Genomic DNA, 25,318 nt, shown 5'->3' on the forward strand with positions numbered 1-25,318 from the left:
CAACATGGATTAAACAATTATCAGGATGCCAAGATCATTTGTTCATCCATAAAAGTGTTCAGAAGTGTTACGCCATGCTTTGCCAAGTCAAACAATCAACTAGGGCTGTGTTGACCTTAAATTTTACTTGGATACACTCAATTTTAGATGCCCTGTACCAATCAACTGTGTAGACATGATCATGGCTATAAACTATGAAATCGAGACTTGGGCTGCGACGCTCAAATTTTGTCATATTCTATTTGGCCACCGAGGGAATTACAAAGACAGGCAATAATTGGGCCAAGGCCAATATGGTTATTCACGCCTCGGTTTTTCTTCATGATACATTACTAAAACTGTAGATGCAGAGGCTATCTTGCATTTGTCTCTGGTGGTTGTTCGTTTTCCTTTTTTGTTTCTACCATTTACGGTTTCCCTTGTTGTCTGTTTAACATTGCAAACAATGCATACATAACACACCACTTTGTATCTGTTGGTGTATGTTTTCTCAACTCATCATATAAAGCAACCAATAAACACAGATTGACACCTTCACATTTTGTCATACGTGGAATCTGTGCTACGAATAGATGCATTGCATGTCACTTGCTCTTTTCAACCATTTGATTGTTATTGTATCACTTTATGGCAAAAATGGTGCAACGTAGCAAAGGACCGACAAACGGACACCATTCAGTATATGTTTTGTTTGTCATAGATTGGACACCCCTTTCTTGCGTTTGTTGCTTCATTAAAAACAAAGTCCATCTTGGTAGATCTTGGTGGCGATAAATTTTTTTCAATCATCATAGGCTTGGGAGAAATGAAACGCACGAAAAATCAAAAGAGTGAACCATTATCTATAAAAGGTAACACCCTAAACAATCAAGGTCATATTAAGCATGCTCATTTCTTCTGGCATAGTTTTCCCGCTTTCTTGTTCGTTTTCTTGCATCTGACCAGCGTTCAAAAAACTTGTCGACGTCTTCTCTGGTGCACACATCTGACGAATAATTTCAAGACGAAGCCATGGTAAGTTGAATATTTCCGACCCTATTGAGCTTGGCGACATGTAATTCCCGGGGAACGGATTTCGGTTGAAAATGCAACTGTAGCATATATAAACGTCCGATATAGATAGACTATTAAGCGTATTTTTTTTTCCTTTGCTCGGGCAGATCTTTTTACCTCTTTCGCGTTCTTCTCATTATGGGTAAACTATTCAAAGTCAATTATTCATCCTCTCCTTCCACTACTATTTCATCCACCCCGCCCATCTCGAAGCAATCACGTCGTATTGCAAAATTCGTAAAAAAAGTTTTCACAGTACCGCGCAAAGCATCGATCAGTCAGCTAAATCTTCCTATTCATCCCAGCTACTCATTTACGGTAAACCGTGAAGACGATGCCCTGGCCCACGAGAAGTTTCTGGCATTGCAATCTGATTTATCGGATGTGGAGCCTTCGCTAACTTCGTTAACGGAAGACAAGGAAGTCGAGGCACGCACATGGAAGGATATGCTGGAACCTGAAGTACTTCTTGGTTACTGTCTTACCGCCCAACAAATAAAGTATCAAGAGATTATGAACGAGCTTATCAATACGGAGCAAAATTATTCGGAAGACATTGTCCTCCTGTACAGGGTATGTATCAATCTACAAAAAGATGGCCCATCTATACAGGTGCATGAATTTAACACGGATAAATTTCTTGCAGATTTTTGGCAAGGAGATTCTTGCTCAAAGCAATATACCCGAATGTCTGCGGTTGATCTTTACCAGCTTATTAGAAATTATCAAATTGCACGCGCGCTTGCATAAAGTAACGATTCCTTACCACCTTGGTCTCCAGTCATACCTTTCATGATTCTAAATCTATTGCAATTTAGGAATTACGCGTGCGTCAGCATAAGCAATTCCCTATCTTAATTAGTATCGCCGATATATTTCGCGAGCACGTAAGTCGTTTGTCCTATTACCATAAGATGACTGTGTCGGCTAAAGGTATCTTTAGGTTTCTTCATTTACTGTATACAGTGACTACTACATGAACTTTGAGGAAGCCAACGATATCATCATGAACTGCATGTCTATCGAAGAAGATCCGCTTGGTATTTTTATAAAAGTAAGTGAATCCTATACCAATTGAGACTGCAGGCAAAATAACGTACTATTTTTCATTTCAGAATCGAATGAACTGGCCCGAATGCCGTAATCTGACACTCCAGGCCTTTCTATTAAAACCTATTCAACGGCTCATGAAATACCCACTCTTTTTCAAGGTTTGTTTCTCGGTTGGACTTGGAAGAATCAAACAGAAAAAATTCACATGTTTGATGGTCTCGTAGAATCTTTGCTGCTGCTTTTCAGCAGAAGATACTCTATTGGCGGACCATAAATTATTCCTTATTGAGATCGAAAGCATCATTCGCTCCATCGAGAAAGATACAAAAGACATCAACGAACATAAAAAATTGCAAGAGTTAGCCACACGTATCCAGGGTTTAGAAGTAAGTTTGGCTTTTTGCAGCAGATCCACGTAAAAAAAAAACGAGGAGGGACACCCAATCTCACGCGCATCAACATAGCAATATGGCATTAATCTGACAGAATCAGGTCGACGCCTCGTGCATGAAGGATATCTTACGTACTTGCCAACGGCACAGACACCGTTAACCATCCCATCCTGGCCGGACGATGAGGACAAACCTCCCATTGATAAACCTCATCCAAATGCCGTTATGCAACGGAAGCTGGGTAGTAAAAGAAAGCGGGTTTACGTATTTCTTTTCAACGACATGATCCTCTGTACATCGGTAAGTACGGCTATTTATTGCATTCAAGCTCCCAATGCTTGCCAAGTCATCTATTCACGCCGCTTCTCGTGAAATATGCAGACACAAGTTCGTTCCATCGTTATTGGGCAGCAACGGACCTCGAGCAACAAATCGTGTTATGGGATTGGGCCGCATGTACACTTCCAAATCGTTCAGGTTCCCGGCCAGATCACGCTGACAGATCGATACGTGACTCGACGCGCAAGTTCGATGACTTCTCCTCGAGAGGGACCTGCCAAGTCTTTAAGCCGATTCAGTCTTCGCAAAAACCGAGTAAACGTCGAACGATCCCACTCCCAAAGTAAGAAACAAGAGGTCTACGAAGAGCATCCTCGCCAGTTTGTGTGCTCGATTGCGGCCAATTCAATAGCGAACATGTTATTTGAGACTGACACGGCCCAAGAGAAGAAAGTGTGGTGCAACCAGATGGAGCGTGTATTGAGTCAGCATGTGCAGCGTCCAGCTTGGTGGGATGCTGAACCTGAACCTACGTCGCCGTCTGTATTCGAAGCGTTTGCACCAGATCAAGTGCAAGAGAATGGTCATACTTTCCCAGAAACCGAGGATACTATGATGTGGGATGCCGAAACCGAGAATATGACATCCGCTGTGTCCCCGCCGCCGGTGGTCGATGTCGCACAAATAGTTGATCAGCACGGTGCCGCTTTAAGTTATGGTGAGACAGCAACACATGAAAACCAAATCACGCTCATGGAACCCTCATCAACACCACCCGAACCATATCAATATTCTCATTACACTGAATATAATACATCCGCATTATTCCTCCAACCGTCCGTGTCACACACATCACACCATCACGGCCACAGCATCGGATATAGGAGCGAGGCGGTTCCCTGTATGGAATGTCTGCGCGTCGACCCGCCTGTGAAGACAGTTGCAGCTCGACATGTGACAACGCTCGTCAACCATGCTTCTCATCAAGCTATACGCTATCCCTCATAATACCATGCGCGATCTTTTCATCATACTATAGCATCTGCTTAACCAGTAGCGCAACCTTGCAGCCATATACATTTCCTCATCGGTCTATTGATGATCGGCCACTTCACTTATTATAGCATTCACATGCAGAAATGCATGCTCACTGTATTCTATCATCTTACTGCATGCCATGATTATCCTTGCTGTTTTTCCACGTATAGATTCTTTTGACTCTTGTAGATTGATTGAACTTGCAAATAAAATAAAAAATTACTCTCATTCATTCAAACATGAAACGTACAGGTTAGACAGGTACCATTAGCTTATAAAGTGTGGTGATGATAGTGATCGATTAGATTGTGAAGAATCAAAATGATATCCGATGTCCATGCGTTTTATGATATATCATTTTGGAAGGGTGTGCTGGAAAAAGATTGCTTGCTTGGATTCACGATCCGTTGATAATAACAATGCTATACGATTACCGGTAGCTGACAGGATATATTGATGCCGGAAACATATCTTCTAATTCCAGCTGATCATCCAAAGGCGACTTTTCGGGATTCTCGATTCGGCCTTGAGAAAGTGAATCGAATTAGCAGGGTTTCATGACCCAGGTACGGTTGCTTATGCTCACGTGTCCTGCTCAGGCTTGGTGGGACGATCCTTTTCAGTAAAAGAAAAAGCAAGGATGATCAAATCGTTGGTTAGATTTTTTTTTTTTTTTTTTTTTTTTTTTTTTGTGCAGACATGTCAGGAACTCATTGGTGTTCAGCAAGAATTCAATGTCAAGTGTTAAAGATGGTAATTATCTGGGGTTACCTATTTCCACAGAACGCCAGTAGCCAACAGCCAGTTGAATAAAAAAAGAAAAAGGCACAGAAAAAAAAAAATTTTCTCTGTTTTCTCCAATCGGACTGTACGGAAGCGATCGGACGAGCAATACAGTAGTGTGGTTTTCTGGTGCCCAATATCTAATCAGCCAATAAGATCATAAAGCATCAAGTATAAATGGTCAAACAGAAAAAAAAAAAAAAAGCTGCGGGATCAGCATATACGAATAATATGACGCCTCAAAAGATACGTGCATGGAGCGGAAAAGCAAAAGTACATGAAAAAAAAAAAAAACAATCAAGGTCAGATAGAAAAGAAGATCGTTTCTCTCGCGATAAAAAAAAATTTCAACATTTGGGGAAGTGCAATAGAGTGTTTAATCTCCGAATATCAAAAAAAAAAAAAGTTTGTTTCCGCTGTTTTAAAAAGCAATCGATTTCTGTTCTGGCGTTTAGATTGCTCCTTTTGCCTTGCTTGTCTGCCTCTTCTCGTTCTTCTTACCCTCCTCCACCTTCTCCCTCCCTATTAACTCCATTTTTCGCTCTCTTTTTCACATCCTCTAATCCTCTATTTAATCATGGCCGTGAAAAGGACCGCCGCCGCTACACCCGGACTTCAGACCGAGGAAGCCGCTGCTAAGGGATGGGAAATTCCCAACTTTACTATCAAGGAAATTCGTGAAGCTATCCCCGCTCATTGCTTCAAACGCGATACATTTCGGTCGTTCACTTATGTCCTTCATGATCTTACTATCATGTTTTCCTTGGGCTACCTGGCCACCTTCATTGATCGCATCCCTTCACCTGTTCTTCGCTGGTCCGCATGGTTGACCTACTGGATCGTCCAGGGTATCTGTAGTACCGGCCTCTGGGTCCTTGGTCACGAATGTGGCCATCAAGCTTTCAGTCCTTCCAAGGTAAATTAAGGGTTTCTAAAATAAGGAAACGCGATAGACAAATGATCATCTGATGAACGCTTGGGCGCTAATACATTTGTATCAATATTTTAGTTAATCAACAACAGCGTTGGCATGGTTCTTCATTCGGCATTGCTGGTTCCTTATCATTCATGGAGATACTCACATTCTAAGCATCACAAAGCAACTGGACACATGTCAAAGGATCAGGTAAACATCAGTGACAATAGAAAAACTTTTTTTTATCTTTCCCTTTTTTTATTGGGTGGCAATTTTTTTTTTTTTTGGGTTCCCCATGCAATTCCCCCCTGAACTCAAATTTCTGACATTGGTCATTATAGGTATTTGTTCCCTCTACTCGCAGCGAAGTTGGATTGCCTCCCCGTGATCAAGATCCCGAGGGTGATGGCCCACACTCGGCCTTCGAGGAAACCCCCATCATGGCTCTTTGGAACATGACTTTAATGATGTTATTTGGCTGGCCATTGTACTTGTTGACCAATGTTTCTGGACAAGACTATCCTGGCTGGGCTTCGCATTTCAACCCTTATTGCGCCATTTTTGAAAAGAACCAGAGATGGGACGTTGTCACTTCTACCATCGGAATCTTGGTGACCATGGCTGGCCTGGCATACTGTGGTTCCGTGTTTGGTTCTTTGGCTGTTATCAAATACTATGTCATTCCCTACCTCTTTGTTAATTTTTGGCTTACTCTCATCACTTACCTTCAACACACGGATCCCAAACTTCCCCATTACCGCGAAAACCTCTGGAACTTCCAAAGAGGAGCTGCCTTGACCGTCGATCGCTCTTATGGCACTATCATCGATTATTTGCATCATCACATCTCCGACACCCACGTCGCTCATCACTTTTTCTCCACCATGCCTCATTATCATGCCGAAGAAGCGACCCGCTACATCAAGAAGGCGCTTGGCAAGCATTACATGTACGATCCCACTCCTATCGCGGTTGCTTTCTGGCGATCATGGAACGAGTGCCGATTCGTTGAAGACGAAGGCGATGTTGTTTTCTACAAGAACTAGACTTGGTCGAGCGGAGTCCATCCCCCATATATTCATATTCAGCATGACCAATAAAAAGTAAAATCGTACCATCAAGGTCAAACCAACCCCAACGCGCTATTTTTCATGTCTCGAAGTGGTTGAATTCATTGGTCTGCTGAGCATATCCCAAGTGATTAAAAATGTCGTGGTTTTGTATTCTTTTTTTTTTCTTGTTTGCAGGCAGTTTGGAAAAATCCAAAAGATGCACGCACTGATTGCTTCGCTGCGTTTTCATTGGCCAAACAACTTGACCCAAAATAGTGAGATATCCGGGGCATTATCACGCAGTTATGCCGTCCACCAAAAAAAAAAAAAAAAAAAAGCCGACTGGGTAAGACTGATTCCTTGCCAAGGAGAAAACAACCGTGGTACAAGTGTGGTGCTTTCTTTACAAAAACTTTGCAAACTAAATGCAGGGAATGCAAAGCTTGCGTGCCAAGCAGTGTCCTCTGTCCTCCTGAAATGAACACAGCATTCGTCAAATGACCCCTCTTCATTCAGGTGACTGCGCTTGGCCAATTGAACACTTGAGCTGTGTGTACGATTTTATGACTACAGGACAGTCTTTGAAGGCTGACGATCAAGATTGTCGTTAATAGATGATGAGCAAATCAGAGGCATAGGACTTTGAGTTACGTGACATATCAGTGGCTTGAGCAGCTTTTCAAGAAGTGTATGAAAACAATGCGCGAAATAGATACAATCTGTAACACTATTTTTCGCCAAATTATACTTGTTCTTCAAGAGGCAGGGACTACGCGAATAATGGGCATTACTTATAGTGTTACGCATACTTATTGTGGGTTAGAAAGTCACTGGATGTTCAGCCGAAAAGGTCATGCCAAGTGTCCATTTTGGCTCGTAGATTGTCCAGGGCTCTGCCTATAAATGGGAAAGTTTCAGCTCCAACTGTCCCCATTGGGTCAAGGTGGGAGATCTGACTGGTGGGATCACTCCGACAAAAATAAATATTTTTGTCGCTGTTTCTGACTTCAGCTTTTCTTTTCCCTTTTCTTACATATTTCTGTCTCGACCAGTTAAAGCGAAATACCATGGAAAAATTTAAGGAGGTAAAAAATCACAAAGAAATAAAAACAACCGTGGATGGTCTTGGCGATTATAAGTTGGCTCAGAGTGACTAAAGTAATGAACCACATCACTCCTTCATCAGAAACTTACCGCTCTTCGTGCCGAAGCTGAAACTGCTAATGCTCGTGCTGATGAGCTTGAAGCCACCGTGAAGCAGTTGGAGGCTGAACATACTTCCAAAGACCACGAACTCTTATCCCTTCAAATCCGTGTCAAGAACCTCGAAGAGCAACTCGAAAAGACAGAAAATCAGCTGAAGGACACCTCGGCGAAGTAAGTAGTACAAAGGAAAAAAATAAAAAAAAAAGCCAGCATGTGTTGCTTGTGGGTTCTTTTTGTATGTGCGAATTTATGCTGACTTGATTATTAGGTTTAACGAAGCCGATCTCAAAGCTGAACAGGCCGAACGCAAGGTGGCGAGCCTTGAAAGCGAACTTGAGGAGAAGGAGAAGAAATATGAGGAAACTTTGGAGAAGTACAACACTTCCAAGGCAGAGTTGGACGAGTTGGCACGCCAGTTCGACGAGTTGTAGATCCACCCTATTCTCTTTGCATTTGTATCTACTTGAAACCAGAGACATCAAAATATATCAGACAAAGCAGGAAAGTAAAGAAGGGACAAACACGTAAAAAAGAAAAAAAAAAAATTGGAAGGGATTTTTCAAAATGGAGCATGCTGGCTGATACGCTGTTAATCGCCATTATCGTTTGCTTAATTTCTCTCTCTCTTTCTCGCTTTCTTCACTTTCAAAGAAAAAATTCTCATATTTCCCTCGCAATCAATAAATACTTTTTATTTGAATCTAGACGACATTGTCCACGCCAGTACCACCGAGTATTTTTGTGCTTGCATGCGGCTGCTTCTTCAGAGCAGCAATACCTAATCGATGGAGTAAGCCAAACAAAGAAAAATTGAACAGTGCGGCCCCCCTTGTTTTCCTCTTCCGGATATTCTCTTACCATAGCAAATGGCTGCCAATAACAAAAACACAGCTGGAGCCACAAGACTAGTGACGCTTATCTTGGTTGATAAAAACATGACAATGGCAAATCTATTCACACAGAATGAGCCATACGTCGTTGTTCATTCTTGCCTAGAATCACTTACACCAGATACAGTGCTGCACGGAAATAGGAATTTTCAAATCGAGCAATGAAGGCATCGCTGGGAAAGAATGAACGAAACACATCAACCATATACCTCTTACCCATTTTTTGATCAGATATTTTATCTCCTTTGGACTTACAATTTCGGACTAGTTGGACAAAACTTGAAGAACAGTTTGTTACAACGTGCTGCAAAATGGATATAAGCTTCGCTTGGTTTTCATTACCTTTGTACAGAGAGGCACTTCAACGAATACTAGAATAGCAGCAAATACCCTGTCATCGAGGGATCAGTGACTCATTCATCAAGATAGCGTGATGGCTCGCTGACTCTCCCCCCCCCCTCCCCTCTCTTTCTCTCTCTGACATCTTACCAGCCAATAATCGCAAAAGGTATATTACTAAGAAGAGACACGACACCCAGTGCGATCAATACTGAAAATAACTATGTTTAGAATAATAGAAACTCCTGGCTTTGACTCCACAACTGACTTACATATTATAGAAATAAGACCGCACCTTTAGAGCAAAGAGTTATGGAACCAGACGTATGCCATGAAATAATATAGAAAAAAGCATGAGCATTCAGCAAAAAAAGGCCAAGAGCATAAAAAGAGTGAAATCGTCAGCAAGACGATCAAGCTTTTCTTTCAAGACAGGCTATGTTGGTCATTACCATTGGGCATATAAAGAAAAGTTGCGTGATGCGAATTCGTCAAGAATGCTCATAATGAGAGACAGAGTCAAAAAGTGTGCAAAACAAAGAAAAAGTTGGACGAGAACGCGCTGGTGGTCAAGCGAGAAAGCGAAGCAAGTGCTGACTTTGAATTTGCGAACACGGCAAGTGTCACGAAGGGCTTTTTATTTTCCCTTGTCTCTTTTCCTGGGTCAAATCTTGTTGAAACACATGGCTACAGTACATAATGCAGGCATTTTGTCGAATTTTCGCACATGGCAGATAAAACTAATAACCGGTCATTTTCATTTTAAGGTTTGAAGAATCAAAAAAGCTTGCATAAACAAAGACAAAAATCCATGATGGTCGCAACAAAAGCGTTTGTCAGCTGGTTCATACAATTGCTGAGTATGTTCATCTGATCTGACGCGCATATTCTTATCACTGCCAAGCATGCAGCAAAGAATATTATGCTAGAACCCAACCAAACTTTACAGCTGATATGCTTCATCGCTGTTGTAGAACGACGCACATTCATTTACCGCCATTTCAGAAATTATATATCCACACAAACTGTCGACAAGTGGCAACCATTTCTTTAATCCAAGGAAGGAAGAACGCGGCAATCAACTTTAACCTACCTCAAGGTGTTCTTTTAAAGCCTTTTATTCGCAAATGCCGGAATCGTACGAAATAACCTTTTGTTTTCTTTTGCGACCAAAAAAACATCTAACGTTCGCTCGTTAGCTTTTGGGCAAGCTAAACAATTTTCAGCCTCTCTCGACAAGACCTAATTCAGCGCTAATAATAAAATATGGAAGGATAAGATGTTTATTCTTTGAATTCACGAGGATATTGTCCAAGCCATCAACAATAGTGCCTGCAGCAGTGTAAATATTAAAATGACAGGCTACAACTTATGACGCATCGTGCTGACTCACGAAGCCAGAACTTCTTGAAGAGTGACAATCCATTATGTCAAAGATCGCTAAGAAAAAAAAAAACTCAAAGATGATTGGTTGAGCACAACACGATTATAAAAAATCGTGAAAAGCAGCAAAAAAAGCGCTCCCGGGTGGGCTTGAACCACCAACCTCCTGATTAACAGTCAGACGCGCTAGCCAATTGCGCCACAGGAGCTCTTGTTTTTCCAAATTTAGAAAATGCATGACGAAAACAAATGCATAATTTTTTCGACCAATCATATTTGAGGTTTTCTCATCGCTTTCCCGTGATTGGATGGTTTCCGCCCGAGGCATTGTTTCTAATCAGGGATGTCCCACCCCCGATTGTCCGAAATTCCTTGGCTTTCTATTGATTCTTACTGAGAGAAGCAGGTTGCCTACGAAAAGATGACGCTTTGGTATGTGATGGCCAAGTCAGGAAAGTGAAGCTTGCTGGATAGGTTGCTTATCCATGTAATCCAAGTCATGTGACCTCTTGGCGGAGTGTTTCTACGTTTTGGTTGATATTCTGTCATTAGCCAAAAAATAAAAATGCTATTTTTTTCCCTTCTACACTGTTGATAACGCGTGCCCAATAACTTACAATCTACTGAAATTGCAAGGTGAACATGTGAAAAAGGTGCAACTCAAAATATTATCAAAACGTTTGGATGTGTCTCGCAGTGGATAGCACGGAGTGACGTATTTGATTTTTTGAGACGCCGAAACGGGGGAAGGTAAGTGATCGTGAGCTCAACTCCGTTGAACTTTTTTTTTTTTCCAGATTGATTTGGGAGCTTTTTTCTTTTCTCGTCACCTATTTATTATTAAGCTTTCAATATGACGACGGCCAAAAGCGCTTCTTACGACTATTTAATAAAACTTTTGCTTATCGGTGATTCTGGTAAGTTCTTTTATGATGACTTTTTAGACGGGCTGGGTGGATAAATTCTGGGGGGCCGTAATGACGAACCATTTTGCTCTTTCTTTTTTTTTTGGTTTAGGCGTCGGCAAGAGTTGTTTGCTCCTTCGATTTTCAGATGACTCCTTTACACCTTCTTTCATTACGACTATTGGTATTGACTTTAAAATTCGTACAATTGAACTCGATGGAAAACGCATCAAGTTGCAAATTTGGGATACAGCGGGTCAAGAACGATTCCGTACCATCACCACCGGTAAGCAACTGGAATAGAACTGTACAGGAAAAAGCGTGGAAAAGAGATTTTTTCTAACTGTTATGTCTTGCTTCATATTACTGGTAGCATACTATCGAGGTGCTATGGGTATTCTTCTAGTATACGATGTGACGGATGAGAAGTCATTCAGCAGTAAGTGTTCTTTTCCTCTTCTACTTTTTTTTAGCTTCTCTTTTTCTTTTTTAAGGTTATGTGAGACCGAGTACTATGCACACCATCTGACTTTGGTTTTTTCGACTTGTACAGATGTACGAAATTGGTTTTCGAATATCGAACAACATGCGAGTGAAGGCGTCAATAAGATTTTGATTGGCAACAAGTGCGATATGGAAGACAAGAGGGTCGGTAGAAATGGCAGTTTGAGCTCTTCTTACCTTTTGTCCACCGAAAATTTCGATTAACGCCAAAAATAATTGTGTGTGGCTGTAGGTGGTAACGACCGAACAAGGAGAACAGTTGGCAGGTGAACTTGGTATCCGCTTCATGGAAACGAGTGCAAAAGCAAATATTGGCGTCGAGGAAGCCTTCTTCAACTTGGCAAGGTACTTTTTTTAACTTGGCTCTCAGTGTCAACGGTGATTGAAATCCGCTTGAAATCTCACCGGGTCTTCTTTTCTAGGGATATCAAGAAGCGTTTAATTGATACTCAGCAAGCTCAGCAAGCGCGTCAAAGAGAAGAAGTGCGATTGGACACGACGCCTGGAAAGACCACCTCCAACGGCGGTTGCTGTTAAACTTTTGAATATCGAAATATTTTTTTCTTCCCATTTGTAGGATGTCCATATAAAAAAAAAATCAAAAAAAGGAAGAAAGAAAAAAAAGAAAAAGAGGAAGAAAAACAAAAGAGTTACTATCCGTTTTTGGGTTACCATACCATACCTTCCTTTCTCCTGTTATTTTTTTTTTCTTCAAACTCTTCTTCAGTCGTGGATCACTTTTATACAAACTTTTGAATTTCGTCCTTCTTTTTTCTTTTTTCCTTCATTCTCCTTTTTTCTCTCTTTATATCGTCATCCATGATGTCTTTACTTGCCTACAAGTGCCTTTGTTCCATTTTTCTCAAATAAAAAATGCTCTAGTTTGATCTTTTCGGTTGCTGTGCTGATATTGCACACGGTCAATATGCATCAATATCGAATGTAGAATATTTTCTCGAGTTAGATGCTGTTTTTATGCATTTCAGGCATCTTAGAAAAAAGCAATTACATTAGGGCTTGTTTTGGACAAGCTAACAAGACTATGAGTGAAGTGAAAATAGTCTGCCTTACCTGTATTTCATTGAATGAAGCGTAGTTCCCCTTTATATATGTCTTGATCCTGAGCCATTTTTATGAAAGGTATCCAGATACTTTATACGTGTAATTTGATTTACCCGATGCGGCATTCCATGATGTCAGAAACACTTCAACAAATGCGATAGGAAGGAAAAAAAAAAGGGAAACGGTCTCAATTTGACGCTCTCCCTGTGCTGAATTTTTTTTTTTTTTTTTGGTTTTTTTGGGTGTGGTTCATTTTCTTTTTTTTTATTCTTCCTTGACGGCATTTCTTCGACACGTCCTCAACATGTCACAAACTGACGAGTCCACAGAGATAACTGAAGGTGTGGCTTCTTTGAAAGTTCAAGGTGAAGATGTTAAAGAAGTAGGCCACGCCGCAGTTGGGTCAAAAGTGGAACTGGAATGGCTGCGCGAGCTCTACCTGCCCAAACAATTAAGTGACCGAGAAGTGAACCATGAAGACGGCACCATTGTATACAAGAATATACGATCGTACCCACCTATCCGTCGACTAAGACCGTCTGAGCGAAAGCGCATTCTCGTTACTGGCGGTGCAGGATTTGTGGGGTCCCACCTGGTCGATCGTCTAATGTGGATGGGCCACGAAGTCATTGTTCTGGACAATTTTTTTACAGGAACCAAACGCAATGTCGAACACTGGATTGGTCATCCTCATTTTGAACTGGTGCGTCATGACGTGGTGGACCCATTTATGATCGAAGTATCCCAGATTTATCACTTGGCTTGTCCTGCGTCTCCTCCTCATTATCAATACAACCCGACCAAAACCGTGAAAACCAGTGTGATGGGCACAATCAATATGCTTGGTTTAGCCAAACGAACCAAAGCAAGGTTCTTATTAACTTCCACATCGGGTAAGTGACCAATCCCAAGGGAATTGCAGCATGAATCATAGGCTGACCCTTTGACGGTGATGGTTTTTAGAGGTGTATGGTGATCCCGAGGAACATCCTCAGAAAGAAACTTATTGGGGTCATGTGAATCCCATCGGACCAAGAGCTTGTTACGACGAAGGCAAACGTATTGCTGAAACTCTAACGTACGCTTACATGCGCCAGAACGATGTGGACGTCCGTGTGGCACGAATCTTCAAGTACGTAATTGCTTATATCTTTTTTTTTTTTTTTTTTTTTTTTTTTTTTTTTTGGTATCGACATCTAAACTAACATATTTGCTTTTCTAGTACCTTTGGTAAAGAGTTTAATTGAATGTTAAATTCCAAAACACGGGTTGTATTCTAACACATGTTTTTGTTGTTCGAATAGGACCTCGCATGTCGCCTGCTGATGGACGAGTCGTTAGCAATTTTATCATGCAAGCACTCAAGGGCGAATCGCTGACATTGTATGGTGACGGCCAGCAAACGCGTTCATTCCAGTACATACACGATCTTGTGGATGGGTTGATTTTGTTGATGAATAGGAATTATATGGAACCTGTGAATTTGGGCAATCCTGATGAGTACTCCATCAAGGACTTTGCCGATATCATTCGCGAAAAGGTCTTGACTCCTCCGTTGTCGGCCAGTAGTGTCGATATTAAAATCTTGCCGGCGGCAATGGATGATCCAAAGAAACGCAAACCCGATATTTCTCGAGCGAAAAAGTACATTGGTTGGGAACCCCGATTTTCGGTCAAACAAGGCTTGCAAGAAACGGTCGACTGGTTCAAATTACAGATGGCAGAAGGATTGATCTAACAATGACTTTGATGCGCCCAACTTTTTCTCCATCTTACAGCACATACACAAAAACCCATTATCCGCATCTTTTGCATCAGTTACACCTTTCCCCTTTTTTTCTTGTTCTTCGCTATCTACTTTCCTTTTCCGTACCCCATCCTATTGATCTGTGATTCATACAAATCCAAATGTGCACACGAAATATCTTGTTCTTTTTTCCCATGTGTCAGAAGTTGGATCAGTTGATGAAATGGTGTTTTCGATTTCATCCTTTCATTCTTTTTTGCTATATTCGTGAAAACGCGCGATATGCTACTTGGGAAAGGGGCTACATTAACAGGATATCAGAGAACGAAAGGCACAACAGCCTTTCGATTCTTGGGGTAGTTGGGGAATTCCTTTTTATACCACTTGTGTATACGCCATGCGCGAGGAAACAAAGTACTCATGGTAGCAATGGCAAAGGTGAGGGCTGGTGTGCTTGGCCAGCAGGTCACGGCGTACCCTGTCCATTCCAATGCTTCCGCAAAATAATTGGGACAACTCACGTATCGGAAGAGACCTCCATGTGGTATAAAGTACCGCTTGGTATCTTGAGCTTTTTTCTTTTCCCGTAACTTGAACAGAATGTTATCATGGTAAACATTGAGGCCAAATCCCAAGGCCCAGAGGGCAACGCCACACCAAGTATTCAAACCCCAATGAAGGTCGTGGAGCGTGACGGAAGTACCGTTGGTGTAGCCATTGAGCGCATTGAAGGCTAGTGCAGATACCATGGTCAACCAGTGAATGGGAGCTATCGAGGATGCTCGATATGGATGAATAATGCTTCGGTTCACATAATGGATCAACCAGAGGCTGGTGGGCAATACTTGACTGGCCGTCCAACGCGGATGAACCAAGTAGACCGATGCAAGATAGACCATCGGTGAAACGATTTCCATGATACCCCACGCCCATTTGCCCGGCAAGCGTCGATCGAGAAAGAATTTATTTGTGAATTTGCCTAATCAACATTTAACAAACCACTTCCTCATTGATCCAAATCAGAAATCCGGTATTACCGTAGGGAGCATCAACAAACAATAGAACAGGCAGCACTACAGGAGAATAGGCTGCATAAATCTTGACAGCGGTCTCATACGTGTGTGGGTTGATCCACCATTCTCTTATTGTTTCCCAAGTCATCGTTGAGGACGGACAATAACTTCTTCCGAGAATAAGAAACCACCGTTCAAATGACCCAAGTAGAAAATGATGTCATATCCTATAAAACGAAAGGGTTTATAATTGTAACCCTTTCTACAATTGCCATGGCGAAAATAAAAAAAGGATTTGAGCTGGTCCATATTTGAGATTTTTATAGTGGATGATTCATTAAAACTTGAATAACTGAATGAATAATCTAGAAATTATCGTGAATCACAGATACATCCAAGTCTTTTGTGATGGCATGAATGCCAAAGAACAATCGATATCGATATTGCTGTGACGGCGCGAAAAAAAAAAAAAACTTTGTGCCGCGTTTCAGTTGTAACGGCGGTGCAATTACATTGTTGTTCTTTGAAAGCAATAATGGGATGGATAATGATCCATCATGCGCACTGTATAATAGATATTGACGTCAAGCCAAGCTCAATTCATGCTCATCATTACGAGCTGAAATATGCAGTATGGCGTAGTGAGTAGTTGGAATTTAACTCAAACAACATGGTGAATTTTGGTCCCTCAATTCAAAGAAATTCGTTCACAGACAGGCCAATGGATCCTTAATTTTTCTTCGTCTTCGAAACCACCTCGTGTTATATTTCTTTGTAGTTGAAATGGAAAAATAAGATAATCAGAATGTCGAACTGGATTGTTGCCTTGGTTTTTTTTTTTTTTGTTTTGTTCAAGCCGGTTGAACCCCCCATTATCCAATATGATAAGCGAAAAAAATGATAAGGAAAATGAGAGTGAAACAGAAATGATTGGCTGAGGCAAGATCTGTTTTAGTGTGACTAAGGATGCAAAAGGCGGAGGGGATGGGTTTTAAGTTTATACGGGTTTGGGGGGTCCTTACTGTGCCGGGGCACAACACAGAAGACTGCATATAAAAAGAAACATCGCGGCCTTTCTTTTTCGTTTTTTTTTTTTTTTGCTCATTTTAGGGTGGTTTCTTTTTTTTTTTTGGTCATTTTTTTTCATTTTTTTCATATATTAAAAAATAAGTGAATTACCATGGGCAAAGGAAAACGTGCTCATACAATCAGTATACCAACCATCAATTTGACGCCGCCAAAGTCGTCAGCAGACCACTCCTTCAGTGTGGCGACTCCTCCGTTTTTGACCAAACTGAATGCACACGATGATCCCACCCTGTCACCCACCACCGCCGCCACCCGTTGGATTCCACCCCGTAAACCCAAGAAAAATTATAATGACTTGGAACATAAGATGGAAGCGGCACCGCTCTATGTGCTTGTATTGACCTATCTCAACTATTTCGTCCTCATCTTGTTTGGTCATCTACGTGACATTCTCGGCAAGATCTTTAAGCCGCAAGCCTATTCGCACTTGAAAATGAACCAGGTAAGGAAAAATGTTACACAGAATAACGGATACCCATCCTCCGTTTCGATTTCCGCTCACCCTGTTCTTTTTTTTTGGTGTTGTTTTTGCCATCGCTCCCTTTAGGGATATGCACCTTTGGTATCTGATTTCGATTCCTTTTACACACGTCGTCTTTACATGCGTATTCGGTACAGTATAAAATCTGTGATAATGTTCTATTTTTAAAAAATAGGCTTGCTAATCGCTGAGATTACATTCATTTTGTAACAGAGATTGCTGGAATCGGCCAATTACCGGTGTCGCTTCCCGAACCGTCAAGCTTCTCGATCGTGTAAGTCATGATTTCAATAAAACCTTTAGGTAGGTTAGCGACCCATGCAGCCACACACACAAACTTTATGCATGTTACTCATACTACAGACGATATCTAGATTGACCGGCACCGTTACCGACGCTCTTAATTTTGCCTCTTACAACTACCTTGGTTTTGCTCAATGCGAGGGTCCCTGTGCCGATGATGTGGAACAAGCAACCGCTCAATTAGGTATTGCCTCCCCCAGCCCTCGCGCTGAAGCTGGTTCCACCAAACAACACGCTGCATTGGAACAATTGGTCGCTCGCTTCGTCGGTAAAGAAGATGCCATGGTAATCAGTATGGGTTTCGCCACAAATTCTACCACTATCCCTGCTCTCGTTGACAAGGTAATTTTTTTTTGGGCCCCAAATGTCTTGCTTAAAGCGTTATAGTTACTGACTGTTTTTTTTTTTTTTGGTTTCCAATAGGGTTGCCTTATTATTTCGGATGAATTGAATCATTCTTCCATCATTTTCGGCGCTCGTTTGTCCGGTGCATCCGTTCGCGTGTTCAAACACAACAACATGGAGGACCTGCGTGAACTTCTCCGTGAAGTTATCTCGCAGGGCCAACCCCGTACTCATCGCCCCTGGAAGAAAATCCTCGTTATCGTTGAAGGTCTTTACTCCATGGAGGGTTCAGTTGTCAACTTGCCCGAATTGGTAGAGTTGAAAAAGGAATTTAAGGTAACCCCATACATCTCATTTTCCAACTTTTAACCGTGTTCCGTCTTTTGTTTGATGATGCTAATAATGCACTCTTTGTGTCTTATTTCGTAGTTCTACTTGTATGTTGATGAAGCCCACTCGATTGGTGCCATGGGCGAGAATGGCGGGGGTGTTTGCGATTTCTACGGTGTGGATCCTGCCAACGTCGATATTTTGATGGGAACTTTTACCAAATCGTTTGGTGCCGCCGGTGGTTACATCGCCGCTGATAAGGTATATTAATAGCCTTACACACTTGGGATTGTTGCACTCACTCTTTGAAATTCACCCATCTTTATTTTTTTGATTTTTTTTAGGCGGTCATTGATCACTTGCGCGTTACCAACCATGCCTATCTTTATGCCGAACCCATTTCTGTACCTGTCACGCAACAAATCATCAGCAGCATGAAAATTATTTGGTAAGATAATAATCATGCCTTTGTTGATGATGGTTGGAAGCTGAACGGAATCTGTCACTTTAGTGGTGAAGATGGTACCGACGAAGGACGACGAAAAATTAAGCAGTTGGCTGAAAACTCTTTATATTTTGCTGCTCGTCTACGACAAATGGGCTTCATTGTGTACGGCGATCACGGTAGCCCAGTTGTACCATTGCTGTTGTTCAATCCTGCCAAAATTCCGTAAGTTTGACACACAACTTACCCCATCCATGTTACATGTGGTTTATGTGATTTTCTGACATCTTTCCAAAAGTGCCTTTTCGCGTGAACTGCTAAAACGAGGCATCGCGGTTTGCGTCGTCGGTTACCCTGCTACTCCCATTATTTCCTCTCGCGCTCGATTTTGTTTATCCGCCTCCCATACCAAGGACGATATTGGTAAGATCCCTTGTGGCTCGTTGATCGATGTTTTCTCAATACTTATTGTAATGCTGTTGTTATATAGATCACGCTCTGGAAACCATTAGCGAAGTGGGCGATCTGCTTATGCTCAAAGTTAGCCAAGAATGCAAAGATCAATAATTGTGCTTTTTCATCCTTTTTTTATTTATTTATTGTTTCTTTTGTCCCTAATGCCTTGTTCCATCTAATGTAATGTTTACTTCTTCCTTTTTTTTTTTTTTCCTTACATTCCCCTTTTTCATCTCTTGATTTATCCATTTGTTTATTAGTCAAGTGGATCATGTAATCGTTTGTCTATCATCGCTCTATAAAAAATGTCATCTAAACAACTCACGGGACCCGTGAGTGCTTTCACTGTAATTACGTCTATGGTCATTCTTCGTCTATATACACATGCTGTTGTTGTTCAGCTCAGCGAATGACAATGGATCAAATTAAAAAAAAAATTAGATATGTATACAAAATTGCCAGAAGGGCGGTGCAAAACACTCTCACGCCGGTACGGTGACATATTCGCGTTTGGCCAGCAATTGCTTTACCATGTTTTTACGTCCACGTGATTTTCTCGAACGCCACACTCGGGCACATTTCACCCAAGCACAGAATCCAAAAAGGATCAAAACAATAATACCACCCACAATGGAAGTTTTGATCAGTAACAAGTAAGGTCGACCGCTCTAGATCATGAAAAAAGGTACATTGTGAGCGGAATCGTAACGAGTTACACTTGAACCAGTCACTCCTTCAATTCTGCTTACGTGATTCAACCACCAACAGGTGGAGTTTCTTCCAACCACCCAGCAGTTGTCTCCTGTAGCGGAATTAAGGTTTATCCAGAATAAATGATGGGTGGGATCGGTGGACTCTGATTCGTCATCCACAGATTCGTGCACCAAGTCCTTTTGTAACACATTGAAAAGCATCCGATTTTGTTGTGCAATTCGCGGTGTATCAAACACATAATCTTCTGGACAGGCTGAAAGAGCCCGATCGTACGAGAAAAATGTAGGCGTCAAAACCCACTGCAGCCCAATATGGATCAGTAAATTTCATGCAGATTCAAATATCCCCGGCAATTTTGGCGTACCTCATTGGCGTCATTGACGTGACGACAAGCAACTCGAAGTAAATGCGTACAATCACCAGCACGCCACCGTCCATTCCATCGCTGGATCATTGCACAGTGAAGATTGCCACTCGTACGAGGTTCGCCCACTTCCCACGACCAAATCGATGATAAAATATTATCTGCAAAATGACCAGTGTCATTGACAGAATAGGACGATCCTTTCTCGCTGTAATTGGAAGCTGTGAAATAAGGCGAGTAACCACATTCAGTAGCATGAAGCGCCGTATCATAGGTGAATCGGTCCTGGCCGTCCATCATGAAACTCCATGACCATGACAACACCGATGCTTGTTGACTGGGAGGTTGCCAATGCGTGCTATTTCCGTCGGCAGGAATCATCACTGTCGTGTTGCCAGGCCGGTTGCAATCCGCCCATCCGGTAGCATTCATATCCTTCAACGTAACCTTTTCCATCCTTGATCCAGCTCCAAGTACTTCCGGGTCAAAGATAATATCTCGATCATCGGATATATCATAATTGCTTCCGTTCGGTAGGTTATTCTTCCCGAATCCAACTAGCAGTTGCACGTTTCGTTCGACGAGATAGCCCCACGCTGGCCATGCCGGTGAAGGGTCATTGTGATCAGTGCGAGACGGCAGCGGATAAGGCATACCGTCGACATAGAAACTGCCGTTGACATTACGTCGATTATCTGTGAGATTTCGAGGCGTATAATAGCGAGGTGAATTATTGACGGAGCGATCAATAGCAGATTGAATAATGTTTGACAGACTCGAGTCATCGTTGGAAGAAATCTTTTCAGGTTTCAATGCATAGGCGCCGGATGTACCGTTGAGTGAGTGTAAATTGAGGATTAAGAATATTAGATGGGTGTTGGCCGAGTCGGTAGAGAGATCGGTCATGAGGAGATAGTTGTTCACAGCTTCCATGAACTGACGAAAACTGGTAGACGGGCTGCAATTATATCTTCCAACTCGGCGAAGATTCGTATTGCGGTCGTGGTCGTCATCGGTGGCCGTTACGGGCATCACTTCGGGGCAAAGTTGCCATGTCGCTCGAGAAGCATCCCAGTAAATGTCGAGGACGAGCCGTTGGTATCCCATGACCAAGAGATTTTCCACAGTTTGTATATTCTCTGCAGAATAGTCTCGGTCAAAATATGACGCCAGGTGGATGGCAGGCCAATGTATCCGATCAATGGTGACATTGAGTGCAATGTCTCGCTGTATCCGCAGCGCTGAGGTGATGTTGGGCGAGGTAAATGATAATCCTTGGTACGGTGTCGAGCCCAGGTAAGTATTAGGCAAACTCAATGTTCTCGACCATTGAGCAAAGCTGCTGCTGCCCATGAGCAATGTGAACAGTGCTAGCCACCATGCATTGGCTCTTGCTGGCATATAACTAACGGAAAGTAACTACTGCTTTGTGGCGAAAGAATTGGGAAAAAGGCCGAATTACGACAACCTGATTTGGGATAACCACGCCTACAATTAACACTCCGTCAACTCTAATGATTGACCTGGGACATAGTGTAACATGTTTATCACAATGAGCCGTGTATATCCTCCATTGTACTCGTTGTGCAATCAAATCGTTGGAACCTGGCAATAACCTGAGAAAAACAATGTTCCAAGGTAGTGAAATAGCACCACTCACTCCAACTTCTGGTGTGCACGTCTTCTGACTATCAACGGAATGTCTCCGTCCGTTGCTTGCAGCTGTAAAAGTCCAGTCTAACACCTATGAATTGAAGATTGACTTTATCTCTTACATTGATCTGCCAAAATAAAAAGACAGAAATGAGAGTTTGCGGATAGCTTCGTTCCGTTAATCTACGGTTGTCGTGCTCCACATCGTCGTAGTCTTATCTTTCCGATGTTCAATTTTGCGTGCGGTATATTCAGATTATGCTCACAGTTATTTTTTATTTTTTTTTGTGAAGCAAATAATTGGTACAAGATTCACATAAAGGGTTATTGTTATTTTCCGATTCAAATAGGTCAAAACTTTGTATCAGGTCGAGGGATCGCTCAGTTCCACAAATGCTGTAGGCTCTCCGAATAGTACGCGACATCAATCTTGGCAATCATGACCCAATGTCTGACTGCATTTAGAATCGTATCTACTATCATTGCAATAAATCCCTCTACTGGAAAAAGATTAGGAAAGCGCAAAGGGAGATGTGTCATGACAGCTCTGCCAATAAGAATAATCGATGCTCTTAGGCTACTATTATCGTTATGCGATATGATCGGTTCTTCCGAGTTTTCTCTCAAGCCGGTTAGTTTCTACTGTCTCCGATTTTGCCATATCACATAGTGTAACTGAGGTACATTTGTGATCAACGCTTGGATGCTCCCGAACTTTAGTTCACTTCTCCGTTCCTATTACATACTGTCCTGGACCCTCATATCCGGAAGATGGTATACTTTATCAGGATATTAATTACTGGCTCAGGTAATAAACTCGTCGCCGTATGTGTTTGAAAGGGCAGTTGCCGTCTGTAATTATCGTCCAGGATCTTATACATATTTTTAGTGATCCGGTAAGTAAAGTAATACAGCGCACGGGCAAATCTAAAAAGATAAAGTTCGCCGTCTGGCGTTCTCCGCGTTAAAAAAAAAACAAGAGAACGAGACAACTCGAAGAAGACTCATAGAGTAATGTAATCAAGGAACTGACCCTCCACGTGATATAATGGAATCAAGAGCAAGCGTTATTTGTTTTGTGCAAAATTTGATCATCCTTTCGCTGTCCGATGTTCCCCAAATAAATAATAGCTAATATTGAACGAATTTTTTAAAGATAGCATCATTCGTACGATGTACTATCTATGCAATTTACAGTGGTTATTTCCTCCTATAGGCTAAAGCATGCGGGCCAAAAAGAATAAAAATTTTTATAACTTTCTACATCGATCCGCTTCGGAAATTCGAAGTTTACTTTTGTGCAGCTAATCTCACGAAACAGCCAACATAATCGTTCATGTCTATTGCTCGCATATTTGCTATAATGTTTTGCTTTTGTGTATTGCAAAGAAAAATGTTCAATGGAAGAGTCAATGTTCTTTTTAATAGAATGTGCGATATAAAGCATCTACACAGAACCGGGATAATATGCAGAAGAAGGGGGATGATATACAAGATGAATTTTTTTTATGTGAGCATGCAAATTTTCTCATGGTCTCCAAGGAACGAGGGGACTTGCAGGGCGTGACAAGCCATTAGGAAGTGGTAAACTGATATGCCCCTGCGTGAGGTCTTTACGAATCAACGGGTTTTCACTGATCATTTCACCGACAGTTTTGACGTTCTTGCACCGGTTCGCGGCTGGCCTGCGCTGAAAATGGGAATGAATAGAGTTAGCTTTGACGCCTTGCTGAAGTGAATCACTGGCTGACTTGTGGTACGCGTACTTCTCTTTGACGATGGATTCACTGGAACACACAGAGGACGAGGTCACAGAGTATAACGAGTGTGCGCAAGAACCATAAAGCGAATGAGTCGGGTGCCCCGAACTGGCCGTGGATTTACGGTGACACGGTGTAATTAGGTTGGACGCTTCCTTGTTCCCATGGAAGTGGGCCTTGACACTCAAATCACGTTGTGCATGGATGCGCCGAATGGTGTGAACTTCCGGCGAATGCGATCGTCCTTCGGTTGACGTGGCTCCTGCAGTCGAATCGCTGATGGTAGGTTGCATTACTGTCACTGATAAATTGTTCGATAGTGATCGCACACGTCGTGTACTTGTGGGAATACGTGATGGGCGACGTGCTGGTTTATCGCACTCGCTCTTTATACTCCGGCGTTCGTTGCTTGAGAGGGACGATGCCTGCGAAGCGCCGTCAGCCGTCGCGTCCAAAGAGTTGGCAGTGGAAGAGGCCAGGCTCGTAGTGTCATATGCATGGGTGGCTGTAGGAATGGGAGAGTTTGGTGAGGATAGTGCTGTTGCTTCGGCATGAATGGCGGGAAACGCTGGATCCATTGCGGGGCGCTGCTGTTGTTGTTGTTTGTGTTCCTCTTCTTGGGGGTAGTTATTTGTATTCGTGTGTACGAGCATGTGGGATGACGATCGTTTCAAAGGTTTCGATGGGGGTTCGTTGATGGCGGATATTTCTTCTTCAACTTTCAGTAGATAAGCAACGTTATCGAACACCAGCAATCCCACTAAAAGAGCCCAGCGTAAGGCCTTTTGAGTGATGCGGACGGGCAAGATTGTGTGTGTTGAAACTTTTGAACCTAGGCGACTGATAAACTGGATCATGGACGCTTGGGCTTGAAGAAGGAATATAGTGGTAAAGGAAGGAGTACGTGCATTTCTCGAAGATTGACAAGAAGAACCATCGCTGCTGGGGAAGACGTCCTTTTTGGCGTAATCGTACAAGCCTAAACGACGTTCAAACAAAGTACTCTTTTGCGTGGATCTCTTAATCATGCGGGGTAATCGGTTCTTTTAGTGATATCAAAAAGCGCTTCGGAAAGTTCAAGTCTGAGGGTGACAAAGAACAATAAGGAAGGATCAGGAACAGAGAAAAGGAAAGCCAATTTTAACCCAGTGCGAAAAAGTCACCTTTTATGGGCCATCAAGGCCGGTCAGTTGTAAAAGGAAACGCCCAATTGTTTATGCATCGAATAACCCAAAAAAAAGTTTATCCAATTAGCCCTCCTGTCGATGCTGTAAGATCGTGATAGATCCGTCAATACTTCTCCCATTTACGTAACGTCTCCTTTATTCGCTTTTGCATCTTTTTGTTTCTTTTTATTTTGCATGAAAGGCTGTTGTGATCATGCGCTCATTGCATCCGTGCCCACAACGCATTCTTTTTTTTTCCGCTTCAAACTTTCACGATGCGATAATCCTACACTATTTACGCGGGAATCGTTATTCAGCAGCTGCGCACTCATGTCGTTCCTCTTTATCATTTGTAAATCAACTGTATTGTCTCATGCGAAAATAGGTAAAATGGACTTTTTTCAACAGTGATAAATACGGACAATGTGCTATCATCCTTAACCAAATCGGTTTCACATCCGGCTGTGCAACCATATGAAAGTCAAAGTTGCGCCAATCCAATAATATGGTAAATTGACCTGGCTGTTAGCAAAACCGAATGAATCAAAACCTGAGATAAGGAGAACAAGTGGATGATCAGCGATTGACGCGAGAAAG

At 42.2% G+C, this 25,318-nt stretch overlaps 10 protein-coding genes and 1 non-coding gene across 11 annotated transcripts; 6 read left to right on the forward strand and 5 right to left on the reverse strand.

Moving 5' to 3' along the window:
* Positions 1-639: 639 nt before the first annotated feature.
* Positions 640-4,054, forward strand: BYT42DRAFT_551954 (Dbl homology domain-containing protein). Its single transcript, XM_051566328.1, has 11 exons — positions 640-851; positions 907-1,014; positions 1,161-1,195; positions 1,359-1,626; positions 1,700-1,804; positions 1,872-1,940; positions 1,997-2,107; positions 2,169-2,264; positions 2,331-2,492; positions 2,571-2,798; positions 2,880-4,054. Exons 2-11 carry the CDS (start codon positions 1,012-1,014, stop codon positions 3,783-3,785), a joined length of 1,983 nt encoding a protein of 660 aa, XP_051428237.1. The 5' UTR covers positions 640-851; positions 907-1,011; the 3' UTR covers positions 3,786-4,054.
* An 862-nt stretch (positions 4,055-4,916) lies between these two features.
* On the forward strand, positions 4,917-6,903 carry BYT42DRAFT_551959 (fatty acid desaturase-domain-containing protein). Its single transcript, XM_051566329.1, has 3 exons — positions 4,917-5,514; positions 5,608-5,724; positions 5,856-6,903. Exons 1-3 carry the CDS (start codon positions 5,176-5,178, stop codon positions 6,558-6,560), a joined length of 1,161 nt encoding a protein of 386 aa, XP_051428238.1. The 5' UTR covers positions 4,917-5,175; the 3' UTR covers positions 6,561-6,903.
* A 730-nt stretch (positions 6,904-7,633) lies between these two features.
* On the forward strand, positions 7,634-8,203 carry BYT42DRAFT_541924 (uncharacterized protein; the record flags this gene model as incomplete). Its single annotated transcript, XM_051565583.1, has 3 exons — positions 7,634-7,651; positions 7,753-7,943; positions 8,041-8,203. 3 exons carry the CDS (start codon positions 7,634-7,636, stop codon positions 8,201-8,203), a joined length of 372 nt encoding a protein of 123 aa, XP_051428239.1.
* A 571-nt stretch (positions 8,204-8,774) lies between these two features.
* BYT42DRAFT_487653 (uncharacterized protein) lies at positions 8,775-9,506 on the reverse strand (the record flags this gene model as incomplete). The annotated part of the gene is made up of 6 exons (XM_051563820.1): positions 8,775-8,835; positions 8,918-8,940; positions 9,005-9,053; positions 9,152-9,212; positions 9,274-9,296; positions 9,454-9,506. The coding sequence occupies 6 exons, from the start codon at positions 9,504-9,506 to the stop codon at positions 8,775-8,777; spliced, it is 270 nt and encodes an 89-aa protein (XP_051428240.1).
* Positions 9,507-10,519: 1,013 nt separating this feature from the next.
* BYT42DRAFT_t14 lies at positions 10,520-10,593 on the reverse strand. Its single transcript has one exon. It is a non-coding gene; the product is annotated as a tRNA-Asn (tRNA).
* Positions 10,594-11,192: 599 nt separating this feature from the next.
* On the forward strand, positions 11,193-12,646 carry BYT42DRAFT_551970 (ras family-domain-containing protein). Its single transcript, XM_051566330.1, has 6 exons — positions 11,193-11,301; positions 11,402-11,575; positions 11,663-11,728; positions 11,843-11,937; positions 12,026-12,138; positions 12,216-12,646. Exons 1-6 carry the CDS (start codon positions 11,238-11,240, stop codon positions 12,328-12,330), a joined length of 627 nt encoding a protein of 208 aa, XP_051428241.1. The 5' UTR covers positions 11,193-11,237; the 3' UTR covers positions 12,331-12,646.
* Positions 12,647-13,078: 432 nt separating this feature from the next.
* Positions 13,079-14,798, forward strand: BYT42DRAFT_551974 (uncharacterized protein). The gene is made up of 4 exons (XM_051566331.1): positions 13,079-13,748; positions 13,819-13,987; positions 14,078-14,085; positions 14,160-14,798. Exons 1-4 carry the CDS (start codon positions 13,160-13,162, stop codon positions 14,591-14,593), a joined length of 1,200 nt encoding a protein of 399 aa, XP_051428242.1. The 5' UTR covers positions 13,079-13,159; the 3' UTR covers positions 14,594-14,798.
* Positions 14,799-14,919: 121 nt separating this feature from the next.
* BYT42DRAFT_487086 (3-oxo-5-alpha-steroid 4-dehydrogenase-domain-containing protein) lies at positions 14,920-15,763 on the reverse strand (the record flags this gene model as incomplete). The annotated part of the gene is made up of 2 exons (XM_051563770.1): positions 14,920-15,581; positions 15,640-15,763. 2 exons carry the CDS (start codon positions 15,761-15,763, stop codon positions 14,920-14,922), a joined length of 786 nt encoding a protein of 261 aa, XP_051428243.1.
* Positions 15,764-16,729: 966 nt separating this feature from the next.
* On the forward strand, positions 16,730-19,635 carry BYT42DRAFT_16201 (pyridoxal phosphate-dependent transferase). Its single transcript, XM_051562330.1, has 10 exons — positions 16,730-17,146; positions 17,252-17,316; positions 17,399-17,488; positions 17,560-17,830; positions 17,912-18,169; positions 18,263-18,424; positions 18,508-18,611; positions 18,675-18,833; positions 18,907-19,031; positions 19,099-19,635. The coding sequence occupies exons 1-10, from the start codon at positions 16,796-16,798 to the stop codon at positions 19,173-19,175; spliced, it is 1,662 nt and encodes a 553-aa protein (XP_051428244.1). The 5' UTR covers positions 16,730-16,795; the 3' UTR covers positions 19,176-19,635.
* BYT42DRAFT_609483 (uncharacterized protein) lies at positions 19,547-21,543 on the reverse strand (the record flags this gene model as incomplete). Its single annotated transcript, XM_051571268.1, has 3 exons — positions 19,547-19,732; positions 19,814-20,077; positions 20,143-21,543. 3 exons carry the CDS (start codon positions 21,541-21,543, stop codon positions 19,547-19,549), a joined length of 1,851 nt encoding a protein of 616 aa, XP_051428245.1.
* A 1,584-nt stretch (positions 21,544-23,127) lies between these two features.
* On the reverse strand, positions 23,128-24,705 carry BYT42DRAFT_640847 (uncharacterized protein). Its single transcript, XM_051572535.1, has 2 exons — positions 23,562-24,705; positions 23,128-23,485 (listed from the first exon to the last, which is right to left on the reverse strand). The coding sequence occupies exons 1-2, from the start codon at positions 24,581-24,583 to the stop codon at positions 23,434-23,436; spliced, it is 1,074 nt and encodes a 357-aa protein (XP_051428246.1). The 5' UTR covers positions 24,584-24,705; the 3' UTR covers positions 23,128-23,433.
* Positions 24,706-25,318: the final 613 nt, after the last annotated feature.

The sequence above is a fragment of the Radiomyces spectabilis genome (assembly GCF_025331425.1).
Source record: "Radiomyces spectabilis strain NRRL 2753 chromosome Unknown BYT42scaffold_1, whole genome shotgun sequence".
Taxonomy (NCBI): domain Eukaryota; kingdom Fungi; phylum Mucoromycota; class Mucoromycetes; order Mucorales; family Radiomycetaceae; genus Radiomyces; species Radiomyces spectabilis.

Bases quoted from the DNA above. Each gene is read 5' to 3' on its own strand.
- BYT42DRAFT_640847 (XM_051572535.1), bottom strand. From the start codon at position 24,583: ATGATTAAGAGATCCACGCAAAAGAGTACTTTGTTTGAACGTCGTTTA. The intron at 23,486-23,561 runs GTACGCGTACCA...TCCCATTTTCAG, and splicing joins GAATCCATCGTCAAAGAGAA to CGCAGGCCAGCCGCGAACCG.
- BYT42DRAFT_551970 (XM_051566330.1), top strand. From the start codon at position 11,238: ATGACGACGGCCAAAAGCGCTTCTTACGACTATTTAATAAAACTTTTG. The intron at 11,576-11,662 runs GTAAGCAACTGG...TATTACTGGTAG, and splicing joins ATTCCGTACCATCACCACCG to CATACTATCGAGGTGCTATG. The intron at 11,938-12,025 runs GTCGGTAGAAAT...GTGTGGCTGTAG, and splicing joins GCGATATGGAAGACAAGAGG to GTGGTAACGACCGAACAAGG.
- BYT42DRAFT_16201 (XM_051562330.1), top strand. From the start codon at position 16,796: ATGGGCAAAGGAAAACGTGCTCATACAATCAGTATACCAACCATCAAT. The intron at 18,612-18,674 runs GTAAGATAATAA...CTGTCACTTTAG, and splicing joins AGCAGCATGAAAATTATTTG to TGGTGAAGATGGTACCGACG. The intron at 18,834-18,906 runs GTAAGTTTGACA...TCTTTCCAAAAG, and splicing joins TTCAATCCTGCCAAAATTCC to TGCCTTTTCGCGTGAACTGC.
- BYT42DRAFT_551954 (XM_051566328.1), top strand. The intron at 1,941-1,996 runs GTAAGTCGTTTG...AGGTATCTTTAG, and splicing joins CCGATATATTTCGCGAGCAC to GTTTCTTCATTTACTGTATA. The intron at 2,799-2,879 runs GTAAGTACGGCT...TGAAATATGCAG, and splicing joins ACATGATCCTCTGTACATCG to ACACAAGTTCGTTCCATCGT.
- BYT42DRAFT_551974 (XM_051566331.1), top strand. From the start codon at position 13,160: ATGTCACAAACTGACGAGTCCACAGAGATAACTGAAGGTGTGGCTTCT. The intron at 13,749-13,818 runs GTAAGTGACCAA...GATGGTTTTTAG, and splicing joins CTTATTAACTTCCACATCGG to AGGTGTATGGTGATCCCGAG.
- BYT42DRAFT_551959 (XM_051566329.1), top strand. From the start codon at position 5,176: ATGGCCGTGAAAAGGACCGCCGCCGCTACACCCGGACTTCAGACCGAG. The intron at 5,515-5,607 runs GTAAATTAAGGG...TCAATATTTTAG, and splicing joins AAGCTTTCAGTCCTTCCAAG to TTAATCAACAACAGCGTTGG. The intron at 5,725-5,855 runs GTAAACATCAGT...TGGTCATTATAG, and splicing joins GACACATGTCAAAGGATCAG to GTATTTGTTCCCTCTACTCG.